This window comes from Jaculus jaculus, chromosome 15 (assembly GCF_020740685.1).
Source record: "Jaculus jaculus isolate mJacJac1 chromosome 15, mJacJac1.mat.Y.cur, whole genome shotgun sequence".
In the NCBI taxonomy this organism is placed as follows: domain Eukaryota; kingdom Metazoa; phylum Chordata; class Mammalia; order Rodentia; family Dipodidae; genus Jaculus; species Jaculus jaculus.
Genome location: NC_059116.1, coordinates 75,148,974 through 75,169,704, shown reverse-complemented (window position 1 = coordinate 75,169,704; position 20,731 = coordinate 75,148,974). Strand labels below are relative to the sequence as shown.

At 46.3% G+C, this 20,731-nt stretch overlaps 1 protein-coding gene across 3 annotated transcripts in view; it reads right to left on the bottom strand.

Moving 5' to 3' along the window:
* Asb13 (ankyrin repeat and SOCS box containing 13) overlaps positions 1-20,177 on the bottom strand; it is a 28,628-nt gene extending 8,451 nt beyond the window's left edge. For all 3 annotated transcript variants that reach the window (XM_045134916.1, XM_045134917.1, XM_045134915.1), the window contains exons 1-4: positions 20,102-20,177; positions 5,449-5,636; positions 3,646-3,796; positions 1,631-1,765 (exon numbers count right to left, since the gene is read on the bottom strand). In XM_045134916.1, coding sequence (XP_044990851.1) covers positions 1,631-1,765; positions 3,646-3,796; positions 5,449-5,636; positions 20,102-20,144 — 517 coding nt within the window. In that variant the 5' untranslated portion in view covers positions 20,145-20,177. The remainder of the gene's footprint in view (positions 1-1,630; positions 1,766-3,645; positions 3,797-5,448; positions 5,637-20,101) is intronic.
* Positions 20,178-20,731: the final 554 nt, after the last annotated feature.

The window sequence follows — 20,731 nt, the reverse complement described above, 5'->3', positions numbered from 1 at the left end:
AAAAGGCCAGGCATGGTGGTGTACCAACACTGGGGACACGGAGGCAGGAAGACCCCCAGGGCTTACTAGCTAGCCAGTCTAGGCTACTTGGTGAGTGTCAGGCAAACGAGACCCTGTGTCAAAATAAAGGTGCCTGGGCTGCAGAGATGGCTTAGCAGTTGAGGCTCTTGCCTGTAAAGCCAAAGGACCCAGGTTCAATTCCCCAGGACCTACATAAGCCAGCTCAAGGTGGCACATGCAGCTGGAGTTCGTTTACAGCAGCTAGAGGCCCCAGTGTGCCCACTCTCCACTCCCCTTCCCTCCCTCTCTCTTTACATATACATTCTGCCTCCTTCTGTCTCTCTCTCCCCCAAATAAATAAATAAAATTTTTTTTAAAAAAAAAAAGGTATCTAAGGGGGCTGGAGGGATGGCTTAGCAGTTAAGGTGTTTGCCTGCAAAGCCAAAGTGCCCAGGTTCAATTCTCCAGGACCCACGTTAGCCAGATGCACAAGGTGGGCACATGCATCTGGAGTTCATTTGCAGTGGCTGGAGGCCATGGTGCATCCATATTCATTCTCTCTCTCTCTGTCTCTAATAAATAAATAAAATATTTTTTAAAATGGTGCCTAAGGAATGACACCCATGGTTATACTTTTGCCTTCACATGCACATGCATGCATGTGCACACACACACACACATACTCCTATATCCCTGAAAAATGGGTTTTATAAAAATAATAATAATAATAGGCATACATTTTGGGCAAGTCTGTGAGGACATTTTCAGTGAGAATAAATTGAAGGGTAACACCTTTCCCCCAGAGAAGACAATTCTTCCAGTGGCAGTCTATATATAAAGAGATTCCAGGAAAAAGAGACTTTTTTTTTTAATTTTTTTTTAATTTTTTTTATTTATTTATTTGAGAGTGACAGACACAGAGAGAAAGACAGATAGAGGGAGAGAGAGAGAATGGGCGCGCCAGGGCTTCCAGCCTCTGCAAATGAACTCCAGACGCGTGCGCCCCCTTGTGCATCTGGCTAACATGGGACCTGGGGAACCGAGCCTCGAACCGGGGTCCTTAGGCTTCACAGGCAAGCGCTTAACCGCTAAACCATCTCTCCAGCCCGAGACTTTTTTTTTAAGGTAGGGTTTCACTCTAACCCAGGCTGACCTGGAATTCATTATGTAGTCTCAGGGTGGCCTCGAACTCACAGCAATCCTCCTACCTCTGCCTCCGAGTGCTGGGATTAAAGGCGTGCGCCACCACACCTGGCTAAAAAGAGCCTTTTCTGCCTAGTTGCCCTTGCTACTAGTTGGAATGCCCCAGGCCTTCAGTGCCAAACTGGTACTACTGAGCACCAGCCTCGTGGACAGGGCACTACTGGTTGAGACTCTTCCTCCTGACGAGAGCCACTGTCAGATCACCCCGCTTGTGTTGTGTCAGCCAAGCTAATAATATAGTAACAAACTGAAAAATAAATAGGTTTTATTGTAAGTACAGAAGCAGAGGCAAAAGGTCTCCTGATACGTGGCAGAACTCACTTCAAACCTGCTCCGTGGGCCTCTGCCCCGCCCAGCTCTCTGCTCAGGAAATAGCTCAGGCAAGTCATCGACACAGCAAACACAGTTTAACTGAACAGCCACGTACCTGCATTGAGCAACACTTTGACACAGTCCAGATGCTCACGAGCACAGGCAACGTGTAGAGGGGTCCCAAAATGGCAATCATGGGCCTCCAGATTAGCTCCCACCTCGATGAGAAGTCTGACACACTCGGAACTCCCTTGCGGAACATGGAGAGGACGGAAGCATTCGTGAACATGGAGCCGGGAAGACGAGCGTGACAAGCAGCAGTAGCTAGGACGGCGGCGCAAGGAGCAGAGCAGTCACCAGCATAAAGAGCTACAGACCTACGTGCCCCTGAGAAGCCACCAGAGAGTCATGTCTTTCTCTCCTTCTCCTCAGGAGTGGGGGGATTCACAACCACCTGGCAGTGGGAAGGAAGGGTCACAGCCACCCTCCTGCTGAGGTCAGATGTGGACCTCCACCTGGGAACGGTAGAGAAGACTCTTGATCAACTTCCCCCTTCAAGGCCGGCCTTCACCACTGCCTGGGGAGCCTGGCACCCTGTTCTAGTCTTCTGGGTGAGTGAGCCTTTCTCAGGCTTTCTCACTATGCAGCTCACTCTCCAGCATCTCTTTCCTTGCTTGTCCTGTCTTCTGCGAAGTTTGTGTAAAGGATCTGGGTCCCTTGCTCTCCTTTCCCGGATATTCTGCCTCAGACTCACCTGCCCTCAGTGCTTAACTGCCTCCTTGTGGTTGGTAGCAACCCAATTTCCACCCCTCTCCCCGAAGCTGAGCCCCACCCCCACAACTGTCTGCTGGCCAGGCTCATCTGACTGTCGACCACTACAGAGTCTCCTCTCCTCCTTCCCAGAGGCCCCTGCTCCTGGCTAATTTTTTCCAGTTGGTGTCATCACTCCCAGCTTACCCTGAGTCATTTTTTCACTGTTTTTGCACTTCTCCCTCAGAGCAAATCCTACTGATGCCAAGTAGGAAAGGAGTTAGCTATAAGGTAACCAAGGAAAGCTGCAGGTGCATTTGGGGAACTGTGTCTCCTGATGGTTAGACATCCTTGAAGTTGTACTTAAATTGTTAATGCTATATCAGAGACTAAGGCACCAGAGCACTTTCCCACACATGAGCTCTAATGAACAATATATATCCTCAACAGACCTGACATCATTACAACAACATTTATATTGTGGTGATAGCCCCCAGTCCCTGCCTTTCTGTGGAATTTTCTACAGGATCATTAGAAGAAATACTCACAAAAGGAAGATCAGATCCACCATGATTTAGAGAGAAGTGCCACTTTACCCCATATGCCATCTACCTCATAAATATTCATAAAAACGTCCTTAACATGTGCACAGCAGAGACCGTAGGGCAGCTCACACCAATCTTTCCTTGGAGCGTTTGCTTTGCTAAATAAAGTTCTGCTTAAACTATCAGTCTCTTGATGGACTCTTTCCTTCAAGACAAGAAAAGAACAGAGCCACCCTGTAACACTACTGTTCCTTCCCCAAAACTCTTTTTTTGTTTTGTTTTGTTTTTCTTTTTTTTAATTTTTTTAATTTTTATTAACATTTTCCATGATTATAAAAAAATATCCCATGGTAATTCCCTCCCTCCCCCCCCCCCCCCACACACACTTTCCCCTTTGAAATTCCATTCTCCTGTTTTGTTTTGTTTTTCAAGGTAAGGTCTCACTCTAGCCCAGGCTGCCCTGGAATTCACTATGAGTCTCAGGGTGGCCTCAAACTCACAACAATCCTTCTACCTCTGCCTCCGGAGTGCTGGGATTAAAGGCATGCCCCAAACACCTTTTAAATGAATCCATTCAAGCCGGGCATGGTGATGCACGCCTTTAATCCCAGCACTCGGGAGGCAGTTAGGAGGATCGCCGTGAGTTCAAGACCACCCTGAGACTACATAGTTAATTCCAGGTCAGCCTAAGCCAGAGTGAGACCCTCTCTCAGAAAAAAAAAAAAAAAAAAAAGAAAAAGAAAAAGGTAAATGAATCCATTCCACGTCAGTATCCTTTGGGCTCTGAGTGATCTGCAACAGGATCATTTCAATGGTCCCTAATAAGTAGACTCACCGCTCATGCAGGCCTCATGCAGAGGGGACGCTGTGTACAGAGGGGGGTTGACTTTTGCCCCATAGGACAGCAAAAGCTTCACACACTCAATGCTGCCTGAGGCACAGGCATCACAGAGAGGGGTGCTGCCATCGATGTTGCGGGCGTCCACCTCGAAGCAGAGGAGAAACAATGTCAGCACGGTGGTGGGGGGGGGGGCGGTAACTGCACCAGAGATACTTTCTCATCTCAGTGCAGTTTGTGATTATGCACCAAGGCGCAAAGCCAAGCAAGAATTCAAAGAGAAAGGAACACCTTCTGGTCGTTCCTGCCACCAGCAAGATACAGCTCAGCCTCACCCACACTACAACCCCCAGGCAACCAATGAGCCTAGAGCAGGAGAGGAGAGCCTGAGCTTGCAAAACAGGAAAAGATGAGCCTGAACTTAAGCCTCAGCTAAAAGGAGGGCCCCAGACTGTGTAATGTGCCCTATCTAGCGTGAAAATCACAGGCCAGGAGAAAGGTAACTCCCTAGCTTGCCAGTTTCCATTTCAAATTCATCCAAGTCAGAATTTGACATAGATACATGCTTAAACTTGTTCTATTCTAAGCTTTAAAATTATTGATAATTATAACATATACATAATATATTTTGATCCAGTCAAATTTGAGACCCATTCTAAGCTTTTAAAAAAATTATCCATGTTATGGCTGGAGAGATGGCTCAGTGTTTAAAAGTGCTTGCTTACAAAGTCTGATGGCCTTGGGTTCAATTCCCCAGTACCCACGTAAAGCCAGATGCACAGAGTGGCATACGCATCTGGAGTTTTTACAGTGGCAAGAGGCCCTGGTGCTACCATATTCATTCTCTCTCTCTTTCTCCCTCCCTCCCTTCTTGTAAATAAATAATAAAAATTATTTTGGGGGGACTGGAGAGATGGCTTCGTTGTTAAAGCACTTGCCTGCAAAGCCTAAGGACCCATGTTCAATCTCTCTCCAGATCCCACATAAGCCAGACACAAAGGTGAGGCAAGTGCAAGGTTGCACATGCCCACTAGGTGGCACAAGTGTCTGGAGTTGGATTGCAGTGCCTGAGGCCCTGGCACACCAATTCTCTCTTACTTGCTCTCATTCTCTCTAAAATTTTTTTAATTTTTGTATCCATTCTAAACCTTTAAGGAGAGTAGATAATACGCTGCCTTCCTCCATCCCCCTTGGTGAGTTCTGCACTCCAGTAAGTCATTCCAGTAAATTGAGTGCCAGCTCCTGCCAGCTCCCCAGAGCCTATACCAGGTATTTCACAGGACAGAAGACATTCCTGGCAAATGAAACCATGGCATGAATATGCACACTAGGAAAGGCCCAAAGCACAAGTTCATTTTTGTTCCCTTCTTCCTCCCCCAACCCCTGCGGGCTTGCCAGCACTCCGCGTGGCCATCCTAGCGCTGGCACTGTTTACTGAGCCCACAGAGCAGCTGTGCAGTTCAAGCCCAGCTGCCCAGGAGAGCCTATGCCGAGGATGTAGCTGCCCTGCCCATCTTAGAGCACCCCTACTTTCACGCTGCTAAAACCGCCTTGTCCATAACCACTTTCCCAGCCCCATTTCCTGGCACAACCCCCCCATCTCCCCCGACTTCCAGAATCCAGTTCTGCCTTCTCCTTGCCTTTGCTGAGCAGCCTCTCTGGGGTACCCTGTCTGCCCATGGGTGTGAGCATGCTAGGAAGCAAGTCTTGTCTCCTCTTCTCCCTTGAAAGCTCTCAAGTCTGCCCCATCCACTCCCACAGCTGCAGCCAGGTAGGGGTCTGCCCCTCAGGGTCACCTACCCGGGCACCAGCTGCCAGCAGAAGCTGCACACACTGCGCCTGGCCCTGCAGACTGGCTGCGTGTAGGGGTGTGATGGAGTCCACCGTGACCTGGTTGACGCAGGCGCCATTCTCGATCAGCTGCTGCAGCTGCCGGCTCTCCCCCCTCTGAGCTGCCTCATGCACAGGGGTGCGCTCCACCCAGAAACCTGGAGAAGAAACGGAACTCTGCTGAGAGCCTGCTTTTCCCGTCCAGGCCAACGGACACTCAAGACACCACAAGTGATCAAATGCATACTATTAAAAATCAATGAGCTTGGGCTGGAGAGATGGCTTAGCGGTTAAGCGCCTGCCTGTGAAGCCTAAGGACCCCGGTTCGAGGCTCGGTTCCCCAGGTCCCACGTTAGCCAGATGCACAAGGGGGCGCACGCGTCTGGAGTTCGTTTGCAGTGGCTGGAAGCCCTGACGTGCCCATTCTCTCTCTCCCTCTATCTGTCCTTCTCTCTGTGTCTGTCGCTCTCAAATAAATAAATAAATTTTTTTTAAAAAAGTATTTAAAAAAAAATCAATGAGCTTGCCAGGCGTGGTGGTGCATGCCTTTAATCCCAGCACTCAGGAGGCAGAGGTACGAGGGTCACCATGAGTTTGAGGCCATCCTGAGACTACATAGTTAATTCCAGGTCAGCCTGGACCAGAGTGGGACCCTACCTCGAAAAACCAAAAAAAAAAAGTAAAGAAAAGAAAAATCAATGAGCTAAAGAGATGACTCAGCAGTTCAAGGCACTTGCTTGCAAAGCCTGACAGCCTGGGTTCAATTCCCCAGTACTCATGTAAAACCAGATGCACAAAGTGGAGTTCATTTGCAACAGCAAGAGGACCTGGTGCACACACTCATATTCCCTCTCTGTCTCTCAAATAAATTTTAAGAAATATTCTTTTAATGTTGTAAAAAGTTTTTAAAAATTCAATGAGCAATCCCGACTAGCGGGAGGATGGACTCAAACTCCTCGGCGAGGCACGAAGGAGCACCTGTGCTCTGGACTTTGCTCACGGCCTCCCTGCACAGGCGCACTGTAGCTCTTCACTGGCCCCTGCAGTCACAGCACCTGCATCTCTGCACACAGGACCTTTGCAAGAAGGATGGCCCCCACCCAAACAGTAAGTCATGTATGGTACTGAGGAATAGCAGGAGTGGCTAGTTACCAATTACAGCAGATCGATGGTTATTAGAGGTGGGAAGGGACAGAGGGAGAGGAGAGGGGAAATAGTATGCGTGGTGGTGGGTAAGTTCTGTTGTCAACTCATCTGTTCAGGAATCCACAGACATTGCTCTTGAGTGGGCCTCTGAGGCTGCTTCCAGGAAGGATTAACTGAGGAAGAAATCCTTCCCCCAGAGTGGGCAGCCCCTCTCAGAGGGGTGTCTGTCTGAGGAAGCTCTGGGAGGAAAGTCTCCCCTCCTCCCACCTGGCTGCCTGTGCTGCTTGCTGCCTTCCAGCGTGGACTGAAGAGCAGCGGCTCTCCAGGAACCTCCAGGCCTTCACTGCTGGATGGGGACTGCTGAGGCTGAGCAGTCCAGCCTCGTAGACTGAGCAACCACTTGGTTGGATTGCCTTAAACTAATCCAATAAATTCCCTTTTAACACAATTCATTCTATCAGTTCTGTTCCCCTAGAGAACACTGGCTAATACAGGGAATTATTGTCTAATAGGTATATGGAGATATGTTTTTTGTTTGTTTTATAATAAGGTATTTAAAAATACCTTATTGGGCTGCAGAGATAGCTCAGTCGTTAAGGTGTTTGCCTGCAAAGCCAAAGGATTCCGGTTCAGTTCTCCAGGTCCCACATAAACCATCAGATGCACAATGTGGCACATGTGTCTGGAGTTCATTTGCAGTGGCTGGAGGCCCTGGTGTGCCCATTTTCTCCCTCTCTCTCTCCCTCCCTCCCTTCTTCCTCCCTCCCTCATTCTTTCTCCCTCAAAAAATAAATAAATAAATAATTTTTTTAATAACTTATTGTCTAATGGGTATATAAAAAGTTTTGTGGGTAGAGGGTGGTAATCATTATACAATAACTCACATAATATACTTAAAATGGTTAAGATGTAAATTTTATGCCAGATGCTTTTTATCATAATTAGAATTTTTTTTCCCAAGTTACGGTCTCACTCTAGCCCAGGCTGACTCTGTCGTCACTCTGTAGTCCAGGTTGACCTCAAACTCATACAACCCTCCTACCTCTGCCTTTCGAGTGCTGGGATTAAAGGCATGTGCCACCATGCCCAGCTTAGAATGTTTTTACTTTCTTTTTTTTTTTTTTTTTTTTTTGGTTTTTTGAGGTAAAGTCTTGCAGTATCCCAGGCTGACCTGGAATTCACTATGTAGTATCAGGGTGGCCTTGAACTCATGGCAATCCTACCTCTGCCTCCCAAGTTCTGGAATTAAAGGTATGCACCACCATGCCCAGCTGTTTTTATTTTTGTAAAAGAGCAACTGGAGGCTGGAGAAATGGCTTAGTGGTTAAGGCATTTGCCTGCAAAGCCAAAGGACCCAGGTTCGACCCCCCAGGATGCACAAGGGGCGCATGCGTCTGGAGCTCGTTTGGAATCCCTAGAGGACCTGGCTCACCCATTCTCTCTCAAATAAATAAATAAAAATAAAATATTAAAAGAGTAACTGATGGGCATGGTGGTGCATACTCTTAATCCCAGAACTCAGGAGGCAGAGGTAGGAGGATTGCTGTGAATTCAAGGCCAGCCCCAGACGAGAGTGAATTCCAGGTCAGCCTGGGCTAGAGTGAAACCCTACCTCAAAAAAATGAAATAAAATAAAGAGTAACTATATGAGTGGCTTTACTCATTGCTGTGATAAAATACCTGACAAACCACCTCAAAGAAGGGCTAGTTGAATGCAGTTTCTGGGGATACAGAGCTGCGGCAGGAGCACAGGGCAACGGCCAGTAAGAGACAAAGACAGGAGAGTGCCGGCGCGGCTCCTTCTCCCTTTCCACGCAGGCTGGGGCACTGCAGGAGTGCCTTTCCTCCTCGGTGACAGGTTCTACATCCAGAATTGTGACTCCAAGTCCAGTGAAGGTGTCAATGAGGAGTAATCAACACAGCCGGGCACGGTGGTGCACATCTTTAGTCCCAGTACTCAAGAGGCAAGGCAGGAGGATCACTGTGAGGTCAAGGCCAACCTGAGACTACACAGTGAATTCCAGGTCAATTGGGGCTATAGTGAGACCCTACCCTGAGAAATTAAAAAAAAAAAAAAATCTCTTTGGGCTGGAGAGATGGCTTAGCAGTTAAGGCACTTGCCTGCAAAGCCAAAGGACCCAGGTTCAATTCCCTAGTACCCACATAAAACCAAATGCACAAAGTGGAGTATGTGTCTAGAGTTTGTTTGCTGTGGCAAGAGGCCCTGGTGTGCCCATTCTCTCTCTCTACCCCCCTGCCTCTTTCTCTCAATAAATAAATAAATAAATAAATATTTTTTTTAAATATTAATCAAGGGCTGGAGAAATGGCTTACTGAATAAAGTGACTGCCTGTGAAGCCTAAGAATCTGTGTTCCTCTCTCCAGGATCCATGTAAGCCAGACACACAAAGTGACGCAAGCACACAAGGTCACACATGCACAAAGTAGCACACATGTCTGGATCTCGAGTGCAGTGGCTGGAGGCCCTGGTTCACCAATTCTCATTCTCTCTCTCATAAAAAAAAGAAAAAGGCTAGTCTGTCAGGCTTGCCTCAAAAATAAAATTTCATACACACACAGAAAGACGGGGGAAATTAACATGACATGGGAAGGGAAAGGAACCCCTCACCAGAGTTTAGCTGAAAGTCAAGAATTCTAGCATAATTAATAAAATTTGCTGTGAAGGCTGCCTACATAGAAACAATATTCCTTTCATACAATGGGCCATGCTTAATGCCTAAGTATATATGACTAAGCATGGCTTTTCTCCTTTACCAGCTATAAACCTGCAATTTTCTAAGAATCTCACAAGCAAGGCTATAAAGTACACTTACTGTAACAGACATGTCTTAATCCCTTTGTGATCCATGTTTTTATCTTACCAGATTGTAATTGTATCAAAAGTACCTCAGGAACCAATCTATGGTCTCATTTACCAAAAGAGACAGTCTCTTTGCAGCTTTAAAAATGTAACTTCAGAGTTGAGCCTCGTGGCACATACCTTTAATCCAAGCACTCGGGAGGCAGAAGTAAGAGGATCACCATGAGTTCAAGGCCAGCCTGAGACTACATAGTGAATTTCAGGTTAGCCTGGACTAGAGTGAAACCTTACCTCTAAAAACAAAACAAAAAAAATTTTTTAAATGTAACTTCAGAAGCCACAAAATCATATACATGGTACTGTCAGGACACACAGGTGCAACTCTTTCTGGAGAAGTCCACACCTGCCTGCAGGTGTGTGCTATCCTTTCCTAAATGCCTGTTCTTAAGTCTGTGTTAAAACACCTTAGTAATTTTTTCTGTGGCTCAGTCAAGAAACCCTACCTCAACTCCACATGCTTGGGCTGCAAGGTCACTGAGAAGTCAAGCTGGAGAGGAACTAAAAATCTCCTCTGTGTAAACCAACTGACAGAAAGCTGGAAAAAGCTATGCTGCATGCAGCTCCATGGGGGAGAGAAGTCACCAGTGGAGATGCACAACAGTGGGCACTGCAAGCCTTAAGTTTGCTCAGCCAGGTCAAACGAGCCAAAAGGTGCAATAGTGACATGTCTGTTGTGGGGGAAACCAACTGCCCTCTAATTTGACTGGAAGTTTGCTCCATGGAGAGAATACATACCTGATACTGAAAACCTGGAACAGAAGTCATGACCCCTAGGTCATGCTGGTGTCTGGCTAAATGCATATATTATGCTCACCAAACTGCCCAGTAAGCCTTCTCTTAATGTTCATACCCATATATTAGTGCTACTCTCCCTTTTTGCAGTGACTTCTGGGATGACTCAAAAGGCATCATAGTTCTAAGAAGTGACAAAAGAGTGCTCAGCACTGAAACATTTCTATCACACCATCCAAGGCTCAGGGTCCTCTGCAGAAGAGGTAAGAGCTAACGGAAGATTAGGGCTCCTTACAATGCACTCTTCCAGACTCAAAATGGCCTGGATATCCATGACCTCACAGTGCCTGACACTACCTACACAAGATCCTTATACTAGGAGGAAAAGATGATGACATCAGAATAAAAAAGACTGATGGAGAGGGGGAGGGGTATATGATGGAAAGTGTAGTTGTGAAGGGGAAAGTGAGTAGGGGGAAAGAATTATGGTTTATTGACTATAATTATGGGAGTTCTCAATAATAATAAAAAAAAAAGCTAAAAGAAAAAAACATCCCTACTTCATGCAAAGGAAATAGCGCAATCAGTACAATACTTGATTTGTTGAGTTTGGTTCATAAGAAATGTTAGAAAGAAGTCAGGCATGGTAACTCAGGCCTGTAACCCCAGCACTGGAGAGAGAGAGACAGGTAGATCCCTGAGGCTTGCTGACCAGCCATTCTAGTCATTTTGTGAGGCCACTGAGAGACTGTCTCAAAAAAGGTGGATAGGTCAGATGCAGTGGTGGCCACCTTTAATCTCAGCACTCAGAAGGTAGAGGTAGGAGGATCACTGGAGTTCCAGGCCACTCTGAGACTACAGAGTGAATTCCAGGCCTGGGCTAGAGTGAGACCCTACCTCAAAAAAAAAAAAAAAAAAAACAACAGGTTGATGGTGCCTAATGCATGACACCCAAGGCTGTCCTTAGAGAGAGAAAGCGATGGTCTGGCTTCTCTTCAGACTGTATAATCCTGAGTAGAGGTCTCTGAGAATCCTACAGACACTGCCCAGTGAACCTTCAGTCTAGATCCTCTGTGGTAGAAATTGGCCTTTTTTTTAATTTTAAAAAATATACTGATTTGCTGGGCGTGGTGGCACATGCCTTTAATCCCAGCACTTGGGAGGCAGAGGTAGGAGGATCGCCATGAGTTCAAGGCCACCTGAGATTACATAGTAAATTCCAGGTCAGCCTGAGTTAGAATGAAACTCTACCTCGAAAAAATAAAATAACTAAAAAGCCAGGCATGGTGGCACATGCCTTTAATCCCAGCACTCAGGAGGCAGAGGTAGGAGGATCGCCATGAGTTCAAGGCCACCCTGAGACTCCATAGTGAATTCCAGGTCAGCCTGGATTAGAGTGAGACCCTACCTTGAAAAACCAAAAAAAAAAAAAAAAAACTGATTTATTTTACTATTAAGGTAATATATAATTGTTTAGAATTTGTAGAAAAGTACAAAAGAAAATTATAATCATTTAATTTCAACAATTTAGAGATGTATGTTTTATGTGTAGCACAGGAATATATGGAATCACTTATGAAAGTTAAATTTCATTTCAAAAATTGATAGATACCATAAAATACCCCTATAAAATCAAAAATACAGCATGAACTTTTGTAATTGTCTGATCACTTCTTAAAAAAAAAAATTATTAACAACTTCCATGCTTATGAAAAAAAATCTCATGGTAATACCCTCCCCCGGCAACTCCCCCCTTTGAAACTCCATTCTCCCCTTCTCAATCAGTCTCTCTTTTATTTTGATGTCATGATCTTTTCCACCTATTATGATGGTCTTGTGTAGGTAGTGTCAGGCACTGTGAGGGCACGAATATCCAGGCCATTCTGTGTCTGGGAGGTGATCACTTCTATGTTTCTTTTACGCACTCCCTCCCTCTCTCCCCCCAGGATCCTATTATGTAGCCCAGGTTGGCCTTGAACTTGTAGCAGTCCTCTTGTTCCTCATCCTCCTGAGTGTTGGAACTACAAACATGAACCACCACACCCAGCTATTTAGATTTTAATTTTTTTAAATTTATTTTGCATGTGTGGTTATGCATGAGAAATTGGCCTTCTTTAAGAAGTGGTGTGCAAGGCCAGTTCCATACAGTCCATTGCTAAATAGCCAGGAATTCTTGCTGGCCAGAAAGCCATGATGTATTTATACCAGAACAGGTAGCAAATCAGTTTCATGTTTATGTTATTTTTTTTCTTTTTCTTTTTTTAAAATTTTTATTAACATTTTCCATGATTACAAAATGTATCCCATGGTAATTCCCTCCCTCCCCACCCCCACACTTTCCCATTTATGTTATTTTTTTTAAACCTTTTATTGACCACCACCGTGTTATTTTGTATCATGCCTCCTACCCCAAGCTGGTTTACCAGCATCCTACTAATTCCAAAGGACAGAGTCCCTTTGTTTGAGCCCAAGCCCTAGGTTTGTTCCCCAGCACAACATAAAACCAAGTGCAGTGCCACTCAGGAGGTTGAGACACGAGGTCCAAAGTCCAGTTTGAGACTGGCCTGGGTTCCATGAGACACCCTGCCCTTAAAAAGAGGATCTGGGTTCTGGTTGCAGAAATGTTTTAAAAGTGGAAAGAGCTTGAGACTCTGAAATAAGTCCTTCCCCCAAAATACTCCAACAAATGTTCATGAGATGAGCCCTCTGACATGCTCCATCCATAAATGAAGATACAGGCTGGACAGGTGGCTTAGTGGTTAAGGCACTTGCCTGCAAAGCCAAAAGACCCAGGTTCAATTCCCAAGGACCAATGTAAGCCAGATGCACAAGGGAGTGCATGCATCTGGAGTTCATTTGCAACAGTTGGAGACCTTAGCATGTTCATTCTCTCCCTCCCTCCCTCCCTACCTACCTCTCTCTCTCTCTCTTTCCCTCTCTCTCTCAAAATAAAAATAAATAAATAAAGCTGGGTGTGGTGGTGCATGCCTTTAATCCCAGCACTTGGGGAGGCAGAGCTAGGAATGCCATGAGTTTGAGGCCATCCTGAGAGTACATAGTGAATTCCAGGTCAGCCTGGACTAAAGCAAGACCTACCTCAATAAACAAAATAAATAAATAATTAAAATCAATGAATAAAAATAAATTAAGATCCGGGCGTGGTGGCGCATGCCTTTAATCCCAGCACTTGGGAGGCAGAGGTAGGAGGATCACCATGAGTTCAAGGCCACCCTGAGACTCCATAGTGAATTCCAGGTCAGCCTGGGCTAGACTGAGACCCCACCTCAAAAAACCAAAAATAAATAAATTAATTAATTAAAATAAATAAATGCAGACAGAGGGAGGTAGCCAGCAGCGAAGCAGCATGAATGCCTATGGCAGGGCACTAGATGCTGTGGAAAGGTTCTCAAAGTGCTGAATGGCTCCTTTTTAGCTCTCAGGGAAGAGTTAGTAGTCCTGAGTGACATCCCTCAGTGCCCCAGAAAGACCTGTGCCCATTTCAATGAACATCAGATCTGAGAAGGACTGCAGAAAAGTCATGTGACTGACATCTCAGGAAAGGACACTGACAAAAAGCGCAACAATGATGGCCAGGAAGGACAGGTCAGTAAAGGTGTGGGACAAAGACTAGGTTCTGCCCTCCTGGGTTTATCTCCAGCACTTTGAGGCTTACTCCTCTCCCCACTTTAACAATGACAGCATCTACTCTCACTTTGGGTAGAGAATCTTCTCTTTTCAGATGGCAGTGACCTTGGGATGACTCAGAAGGTATCATGGTGCTGGAAAGAAGTGACTAGAGTACCGAGTAACATCTCAATCACACCTTCCAAGGCTCATGGTCTAATGCAGAAGGGGTGGCGGAAAGAATGTAAGAGTCAAAGAAGGGTAGGACTCCATACAACGTGCTCCCTCCAGACATAAATGGCCTCGATATCCATGACCTCATAGTGCCTGACACTACCTACACAAGACCATCGTAAGAGGAGGGAAAGATCACGACATCAGAATAAAAGAGAGACTTATTTAGATGGGGAGGGGATATGATGGAGAGTGGAATTTCAAAGGGGAAAGTGGGGGGAGGGAAGGTATTACCATGGGATATTTTTTTAGAATCATGGAAAATGTTTTAAAAAATTGAGAAAAATTAAAATAAGATTAAAAAAAAAAAGAATGACAGCATCTGTTCTGCAGAACCTATGCAGTAACTAAAGACAGAAGTGTGCCTGCAGATGGTCCAGTGAAGGAAGACACATAAATGTTATTAATCATCTCTACCAAACTGGATATGATATAAATATAAAGATATAAATATAAAATATAAATGCAAAACTGCATTTATATTTTAGTAGACCTGAAATGAGCAGTATCTTGATTCCCCAGGGAAAAATACAGCTCTACAACTGTAGAAATCCTTACTTAAAAGTTTGAGCCGACTTTTATGACTTTTGTTTTTTCAAGGTAGGGGCTTACTCTAGCTCAGACTAACCTGGAATTTACTATATAGTCTCAAGGTAGCCTCGAACTCACAGCAATCCTACCTCTGCTTCCAGAGTTCTGGGATTAAAGGCATACACCACCACATCCAGATGTTTTGTTACTTTTTCAGATATTCTTCAGCCATTTCTTTTTTGTTATTATTATTTATGAGTGAGAGGAAAGAGACAGAGCATACCAGTATCTCTAGCCACTGCAAACAAACTTCAGACACATGTGTCACCTTGTGTATCTGGCCTTACATGGACACTGGGGAATTGAACCTAGGTCCCCAGGCTTCGTAGACAAACACCTTAACCATAAGCCATCTCTCCAGCCCAAGGCATGTCTTTTTAAATGTTTTTTAAAATATATATAGTTTGGGGGCTGGAGAGATGTCTTAGCGGTTAAGGTGCTTGCCTGAAAAGCCAAAGCATCCCGGCTGGATTCTCCATCACCCACATAAGCCAGATGCACAAGGTGGCGCATGCTTCCAGAGTTTGTTTGCAGTGGCTGGAGGCCGTGGCACACCCATTCTCTTCCTCTTTCTGCCTCTTTCTCTGCCTCAGATAAATAAATAAATGCAATATATAGAGTTTTTAATTTATTTGCAAGCAGAGAGATAGAAGACAGACAGACAGAATGGGCATTTCAGGGCCTCCCGCTGCTGCAAATGGCACCTTGTGCATCTAGCTTTATCTGTGTACTGGGGAATCAAACTTGGTCATTAGGCTTTGCAGGCAAGCACCGTAACTGCTAAGCCATCTCGCCAGCCCTTTTAAAATGTTTTAATTGTGAATCCCCCAAATATTTTGCTAGTAAACTTCAAGGCATAAATGTGGCTTTTTAAAGCAATGGCATCCATGCACTGAGGGGAGAAACGGGCAGAGAGTGTGTAATGGAGAACACAGCACACCTGCATGGAAATGGCCTGTGCAGCCCTGCACTTGAAAAGTCCCAGAAATACATACTCAAGGAGGTACAAAAGTAAATAAAACCAATTTGCCTTCTCGGAGGGACAAAGCAATCACAACTCCGAGACAACAGCAGGGGAAAGAAAGTGAAAGTAAAGACACAGAAAGTGAAAACAGATCACCTGAGAAAGAACTGGGAAGAAGGAATGACACTGGGCGTGAAGAGCGATGGGTTCCCAGGCGTCCTTTCTGCAAATACATTTAGCTCTTTCCTCCCGTCCTCACTCCCCCACAATCTGCTACCTCCTCCTCTCCTTCACACTCATGTCTGGATTAGGAAGGTGGCTTGGTCAGCAAAGTGTTGCCTTGCAAGTATGAAGACCCGAGTTCAATCCCCAGCTATCCTCATAGCATAGCAGTGCGGTGCATACACCTGTAGCCCAGTTCTGGGAAGGCAGACAGGCATATGCCTAAAACTTCCTGGCCAATCTAGGAGAGACCCTGTTCAAAAAGAAAAGAGAAGGGGAAGGGAGGAAAAGGGAAGGAATGGGAAGAAAAGGACAAAGAAAGATGGACAGCATTCCTGAGGAATGATACCAGGGTGTCCTCTGGCCTCCACAACATGCACATCTGCGTGCACCTGCAACCACATACACTCATACACCTCAAAACACCCACACACCCACAACACACACACACTATACACACAGAGGTACTCCTCCCTCAGTTCCCAAGCCCCAGACACACAGTAGAGAAAGAGGAGAGTGAGCCCAGGTGGCCTTCTCATCCTAGCTGTTTTTGTTTATTTTGTTTTTTTTTTTTTTTTTTTTGGCTTTTTGAGGTAAGGTCTTGCTCTAGCCCAGGATGACCTAGAATTCACTATGTAGTCTCAGGATGGCCTCAAACTCATGGCGATCCTCCTACCTCTACCTCCCGAGTGCTGGGATTGAAGGCGTGCGCCACCGTGCCCTGCTCTTTGTTATCTTTTTAAGAGAGGGTCTTGCTCTGCTGTCCAGGCCAGCCTTGAACTCAGTCTTCCTGCCTCAGCCTGAGAGCATGCCCCACCATGCCTGAGTTGTGTTCTCATTTCTACTGAGGAACTTTAGAGATGCTTTCATTTTATTCTTCTTACCTTCTTTATTATAGGAGCTAAGGTTTCACAGGCCCATTTTATGAAGAAAATAAGATAATGATGTACACTGTTTTGCCCATAAAAGTGTTGTGTTTATAATTTACTATTATTTCCTTTGATTTTTTTTTCAATTTTTATTATTTGTGAGCAGAGGAAAAAAAGCACCCTAGGGCTCTTGACACTGCAAACAAATGCACCACGTTGTGTACTGGGCTTTACATGGGTGTTGGGAAACTGAGCCTGGGGTGGCAGGTTTTGGCAAGTAAGCATGTTTAAGCCATCTCCCAGACCCATTCTTGGATACCATTTTTGGTCCCATATAGCTTTTCTGATATTTTTTTTTTTTCGTCAGCAGCAAGTCCTTGGTGAATAATTCCTATTTTAGGACAGCTTCTCAGTCTAAGTGTCCCTGTCACTCTTAACAAATGCCCTGGATTGCTGCTTTATTACTGAATAGTCCTTGTTGCTCCCCAACAGAAGTAAAACCTGGTAGAGCTGGCAGCATCCCCAGTTACACACAGGATCTTCTCTGGCCCTTCCCCTCAGGTGTAGTTACTTCTCATTGCTGCCATACAGCACCCAACCAAAGGCAGCACGTGGGAGGAAAAATCTCTCACTGTCACTGTCGCACACAGTCGCTAGGAGGAAGCGGGGCAGGAGCAGAGACTGGACGTCTCTCCCTTCCACAGCAGGTGGACAGCAGCAGCAGGAGAGTGACCAGCTAACAAGAGCAAGCTAGGAGCTAATGAGCCACAGGACCAAGCCCCAGCACTGCGCCTCCAGCGAGGCTCGGCCTCCCTAGCTGCCATCAACTGAGGACCGAGGGTGCACCTGACTCAGCCCAGCACAGCCTCATCCTACTGAGAGAGGAGGAGGAAGAATACATCTACATAAGCAAACAACTAAAAGGAAGGTCCAAGGAGACAGCTCAGCCAAGCAAACACGAGGGCCTGAGTCTGACCCCTAGGACCTCCATAAGCAGTCTGCAACCCCAGTCCTGTGGGAGGTGGACACACGAGAATCAAAAAGGTCTCACTGGTCAGCCAGTCTGACTGAAATGGCATTCTGGTTTCAGTGACAGACCCTGCATCAAGGAAAGCGCAAGGAGTGAGGAAGACACCTGACGTTCCCCGCTGGCCTCCGTAAACACATGCAGGGCACACACATCTGCACGTGCACACAAAAAGAAAACCAAAACCCAAGTTGGGAGCCAACAACTATGAGGTGAACTCAAGAACATTTGAAAAGCTACAGACTCTTAGGCTCTCCCTAAAGTCTTCATAATTAATGAAACGGCCATCATGGAAGACTTTATAATCAAATCTCTGAAGTGCTTTACATATTTAAAAACTGAAAGCCAGACATGGCGATACACACCTTTAATCCCAGCATTTGGGAGGCAGACGTAGGAGGATCACCATGAGTTCAAGACCACCCTGAGACTACATCGTGAATTCCAGGTCAGCCTGGACTAAAATGAAACCGTACTTCCAAAAACCAAAATAAATAAATAAATAAAAGTGGAACCCCTAATGCTTTGGTCTAAGTACAACACAAATAATCATAGGTCAAAATTTTTAAATGGGTGAAAAGCCTTATGGCTGACCTATCTTCTGCTGGGACAGCGGCGTTCAACACATTCAGCTGATTCAATCAGGTTGGAAATAAAAAAAATGTAAGCATAACATATTTTTGGAGAACTGTATTAAATTTAAAAAGTGACAATGTCAAAAGTACTGATGAGGGCCGGAGGGATGGCTTAGCAGTTAAGGCACTTACCTGCAAAACCAAAGGACCCAGGTTCAACTCCCCAGGATCCAGATGCACAAGGTGGCACATGCATCTAGAGTTCGTTTGCAGTGGCTAGAGGCCGTGGTGTGCCCATTCTCTCTGTCTCTCTCTCTCTCTCTCCCTCTCTCTCTCTCTCTCTCTCCCTCTGTCTCTCTCTCTCTCTGTGTGTGTGTGTGTGTGTGTGTGTGGTGTCTCAAATAAATAAATTAAAATAAATTTAAAAAAAACTTTTTAGAAGGAGCCAGATGCCTCCCAGCACTCAGGAGGCAGAGGTAGGAGGATCACCATGAGTTCAAAGCCACCCTGAGATTACGTAGTGAATTCCTGGTCAGCCTGTGCTAGAGTGAGACCCTACCTTGAAAAACCAAAATAATAATAATAATAATACACACACACACACACACACACACACACACACACACAGATGAACTGCAGAAGGTGTGCACCCAGCAGCTTAGCATATGATTTACTTCTCCATAGACTGTGCAGAAACTATACTCCCAAGTGATGGCACACTTTTGTGAGGCAAGGTCTTGCCGTAGAGTCGTCTGCTGGAAAGCCTGGCCCTGCTGTCTGTTTCCCAAGTACTGCAGAAGTATGCCACATGTCGGACTTTGATACCACAGCTCTGAGCCTCTTCCTGAACAAAGACACGTAGTGAAACAGGCTACGGTTGTTAGTCACTGCTTATTCACCTGAATCAAATACAGAAAAATCACACTGCCAGGGTCAAAGTCTTGTACCAACCTGGGGTGGAACTGCCAAGTAAAAGCAGATGCTTATTAAATGTCTTTGATCATTTTGAAGGTCAGGGCTTGCAAGACTCAGTTAAAATGTTTCTGCCTTGCACACGTGGTGGCACAGCCCTCAGGAAGCAGAGGTAGGAGTATTGCTGTGAGTTCCAGATGAAGAGACCCTACCTCAAAAAAAAAAAAAAAAAAAGTATGTGTATTTCTGCCCTGTGTGATTGCAATTCACCCTTCTGCTACATTCCCCCTTAAGACTTTTGGTTTTATTTGCACTAGTATTTTTGCCAGTGTAAAAGTACCCTAGGTTTTTGGAGGGAGTCGCTATTTTGTTTGATTTTTTTTTCCTCCGAGGTAGGGTCAAGCTCACTCTAGCCCAGGCTGACCTGGCATTCACTGTAGTCTCAGGGTGGCCTCGAACCCAGAGCAATCCTCCGACCGCTGCCTCCCGGGGGCCGGGATTAAAGGCGTGCGCCACCGCGGCCGGCGGGTGTTGCCTTTCCACTGCAGGCTTTCAGAGCTCTCCTGCCATTCATTCCCGTCACTCTGTGACCTCACAGACACGAAAAAACGGGCTTCTCCGCAACACGAACGCCCCTCTGCCCTGGAAACCATTCTACCCTCAGGCCGCCCCAACGCCCCAGGGACCTCCGGGCCAACACCGGGGCTCAGGACGCCCGCGGACCCTGCGGGGCCCGCAGCCCGCGCCGCGCCGGACGCCCGCGTCACCCCGACCTCGGGCCGCGAGCGCACCGCACCCGAGCGCGGACGCGGCCGGGACGCTCGGGCGCGCTGACCCCGCACGTACCCACGTCTCCCAGGAAGCAGCCGTCCCCGGCGCGGGGCTCCATGCGGCCCGCGGGAGCGGCGAGCGGCTCCGTGCGCGTCGGCGGGCAGCGGCGCGCGCATGCTCCGAGGAGCCTGTTCGCGGTGCACGTGCGCAGACACGTGACGCGCCGGCGGCCCGGGCCGCGAGCGGTGCAGGGCGCCGGCTGCCCCAAGCCCCATCCATTTGGGAAAAAATAATTTTTTTCTTTACAGAGTTTTTAATCCAGTGTCCCCCTGCAAAACTTAGCAAACGGAAGCTGGGGAATGGCCTGGTAGCAATGAAAAACTTCTCAAATGATTCCAAGTCAACGACTGGGTGAGCTTTTATTTGTGTATTTATTTTGGTTTTCCGAGGTAGGGTCTCACTGTAGCCCAGGCTGACCTGGAATTCACTATGTAGTCTCAGGATGGCCTCGAACTCATGGCGATCCTCCTACCTCTGCCTCCCGAGTGCTGGGATCAAAGGTGTGCGCCACCACGCCTGGCGTTTATTTTTATTTATTTCTTCATTCACTCATTCATTCATTTATCTAATCAGATATAATCTTGTCAAAGTTAGCTGCAGCCTCGTTGGAGATTCACAAAAGGAAGAAATAAATTTGGACTTCAA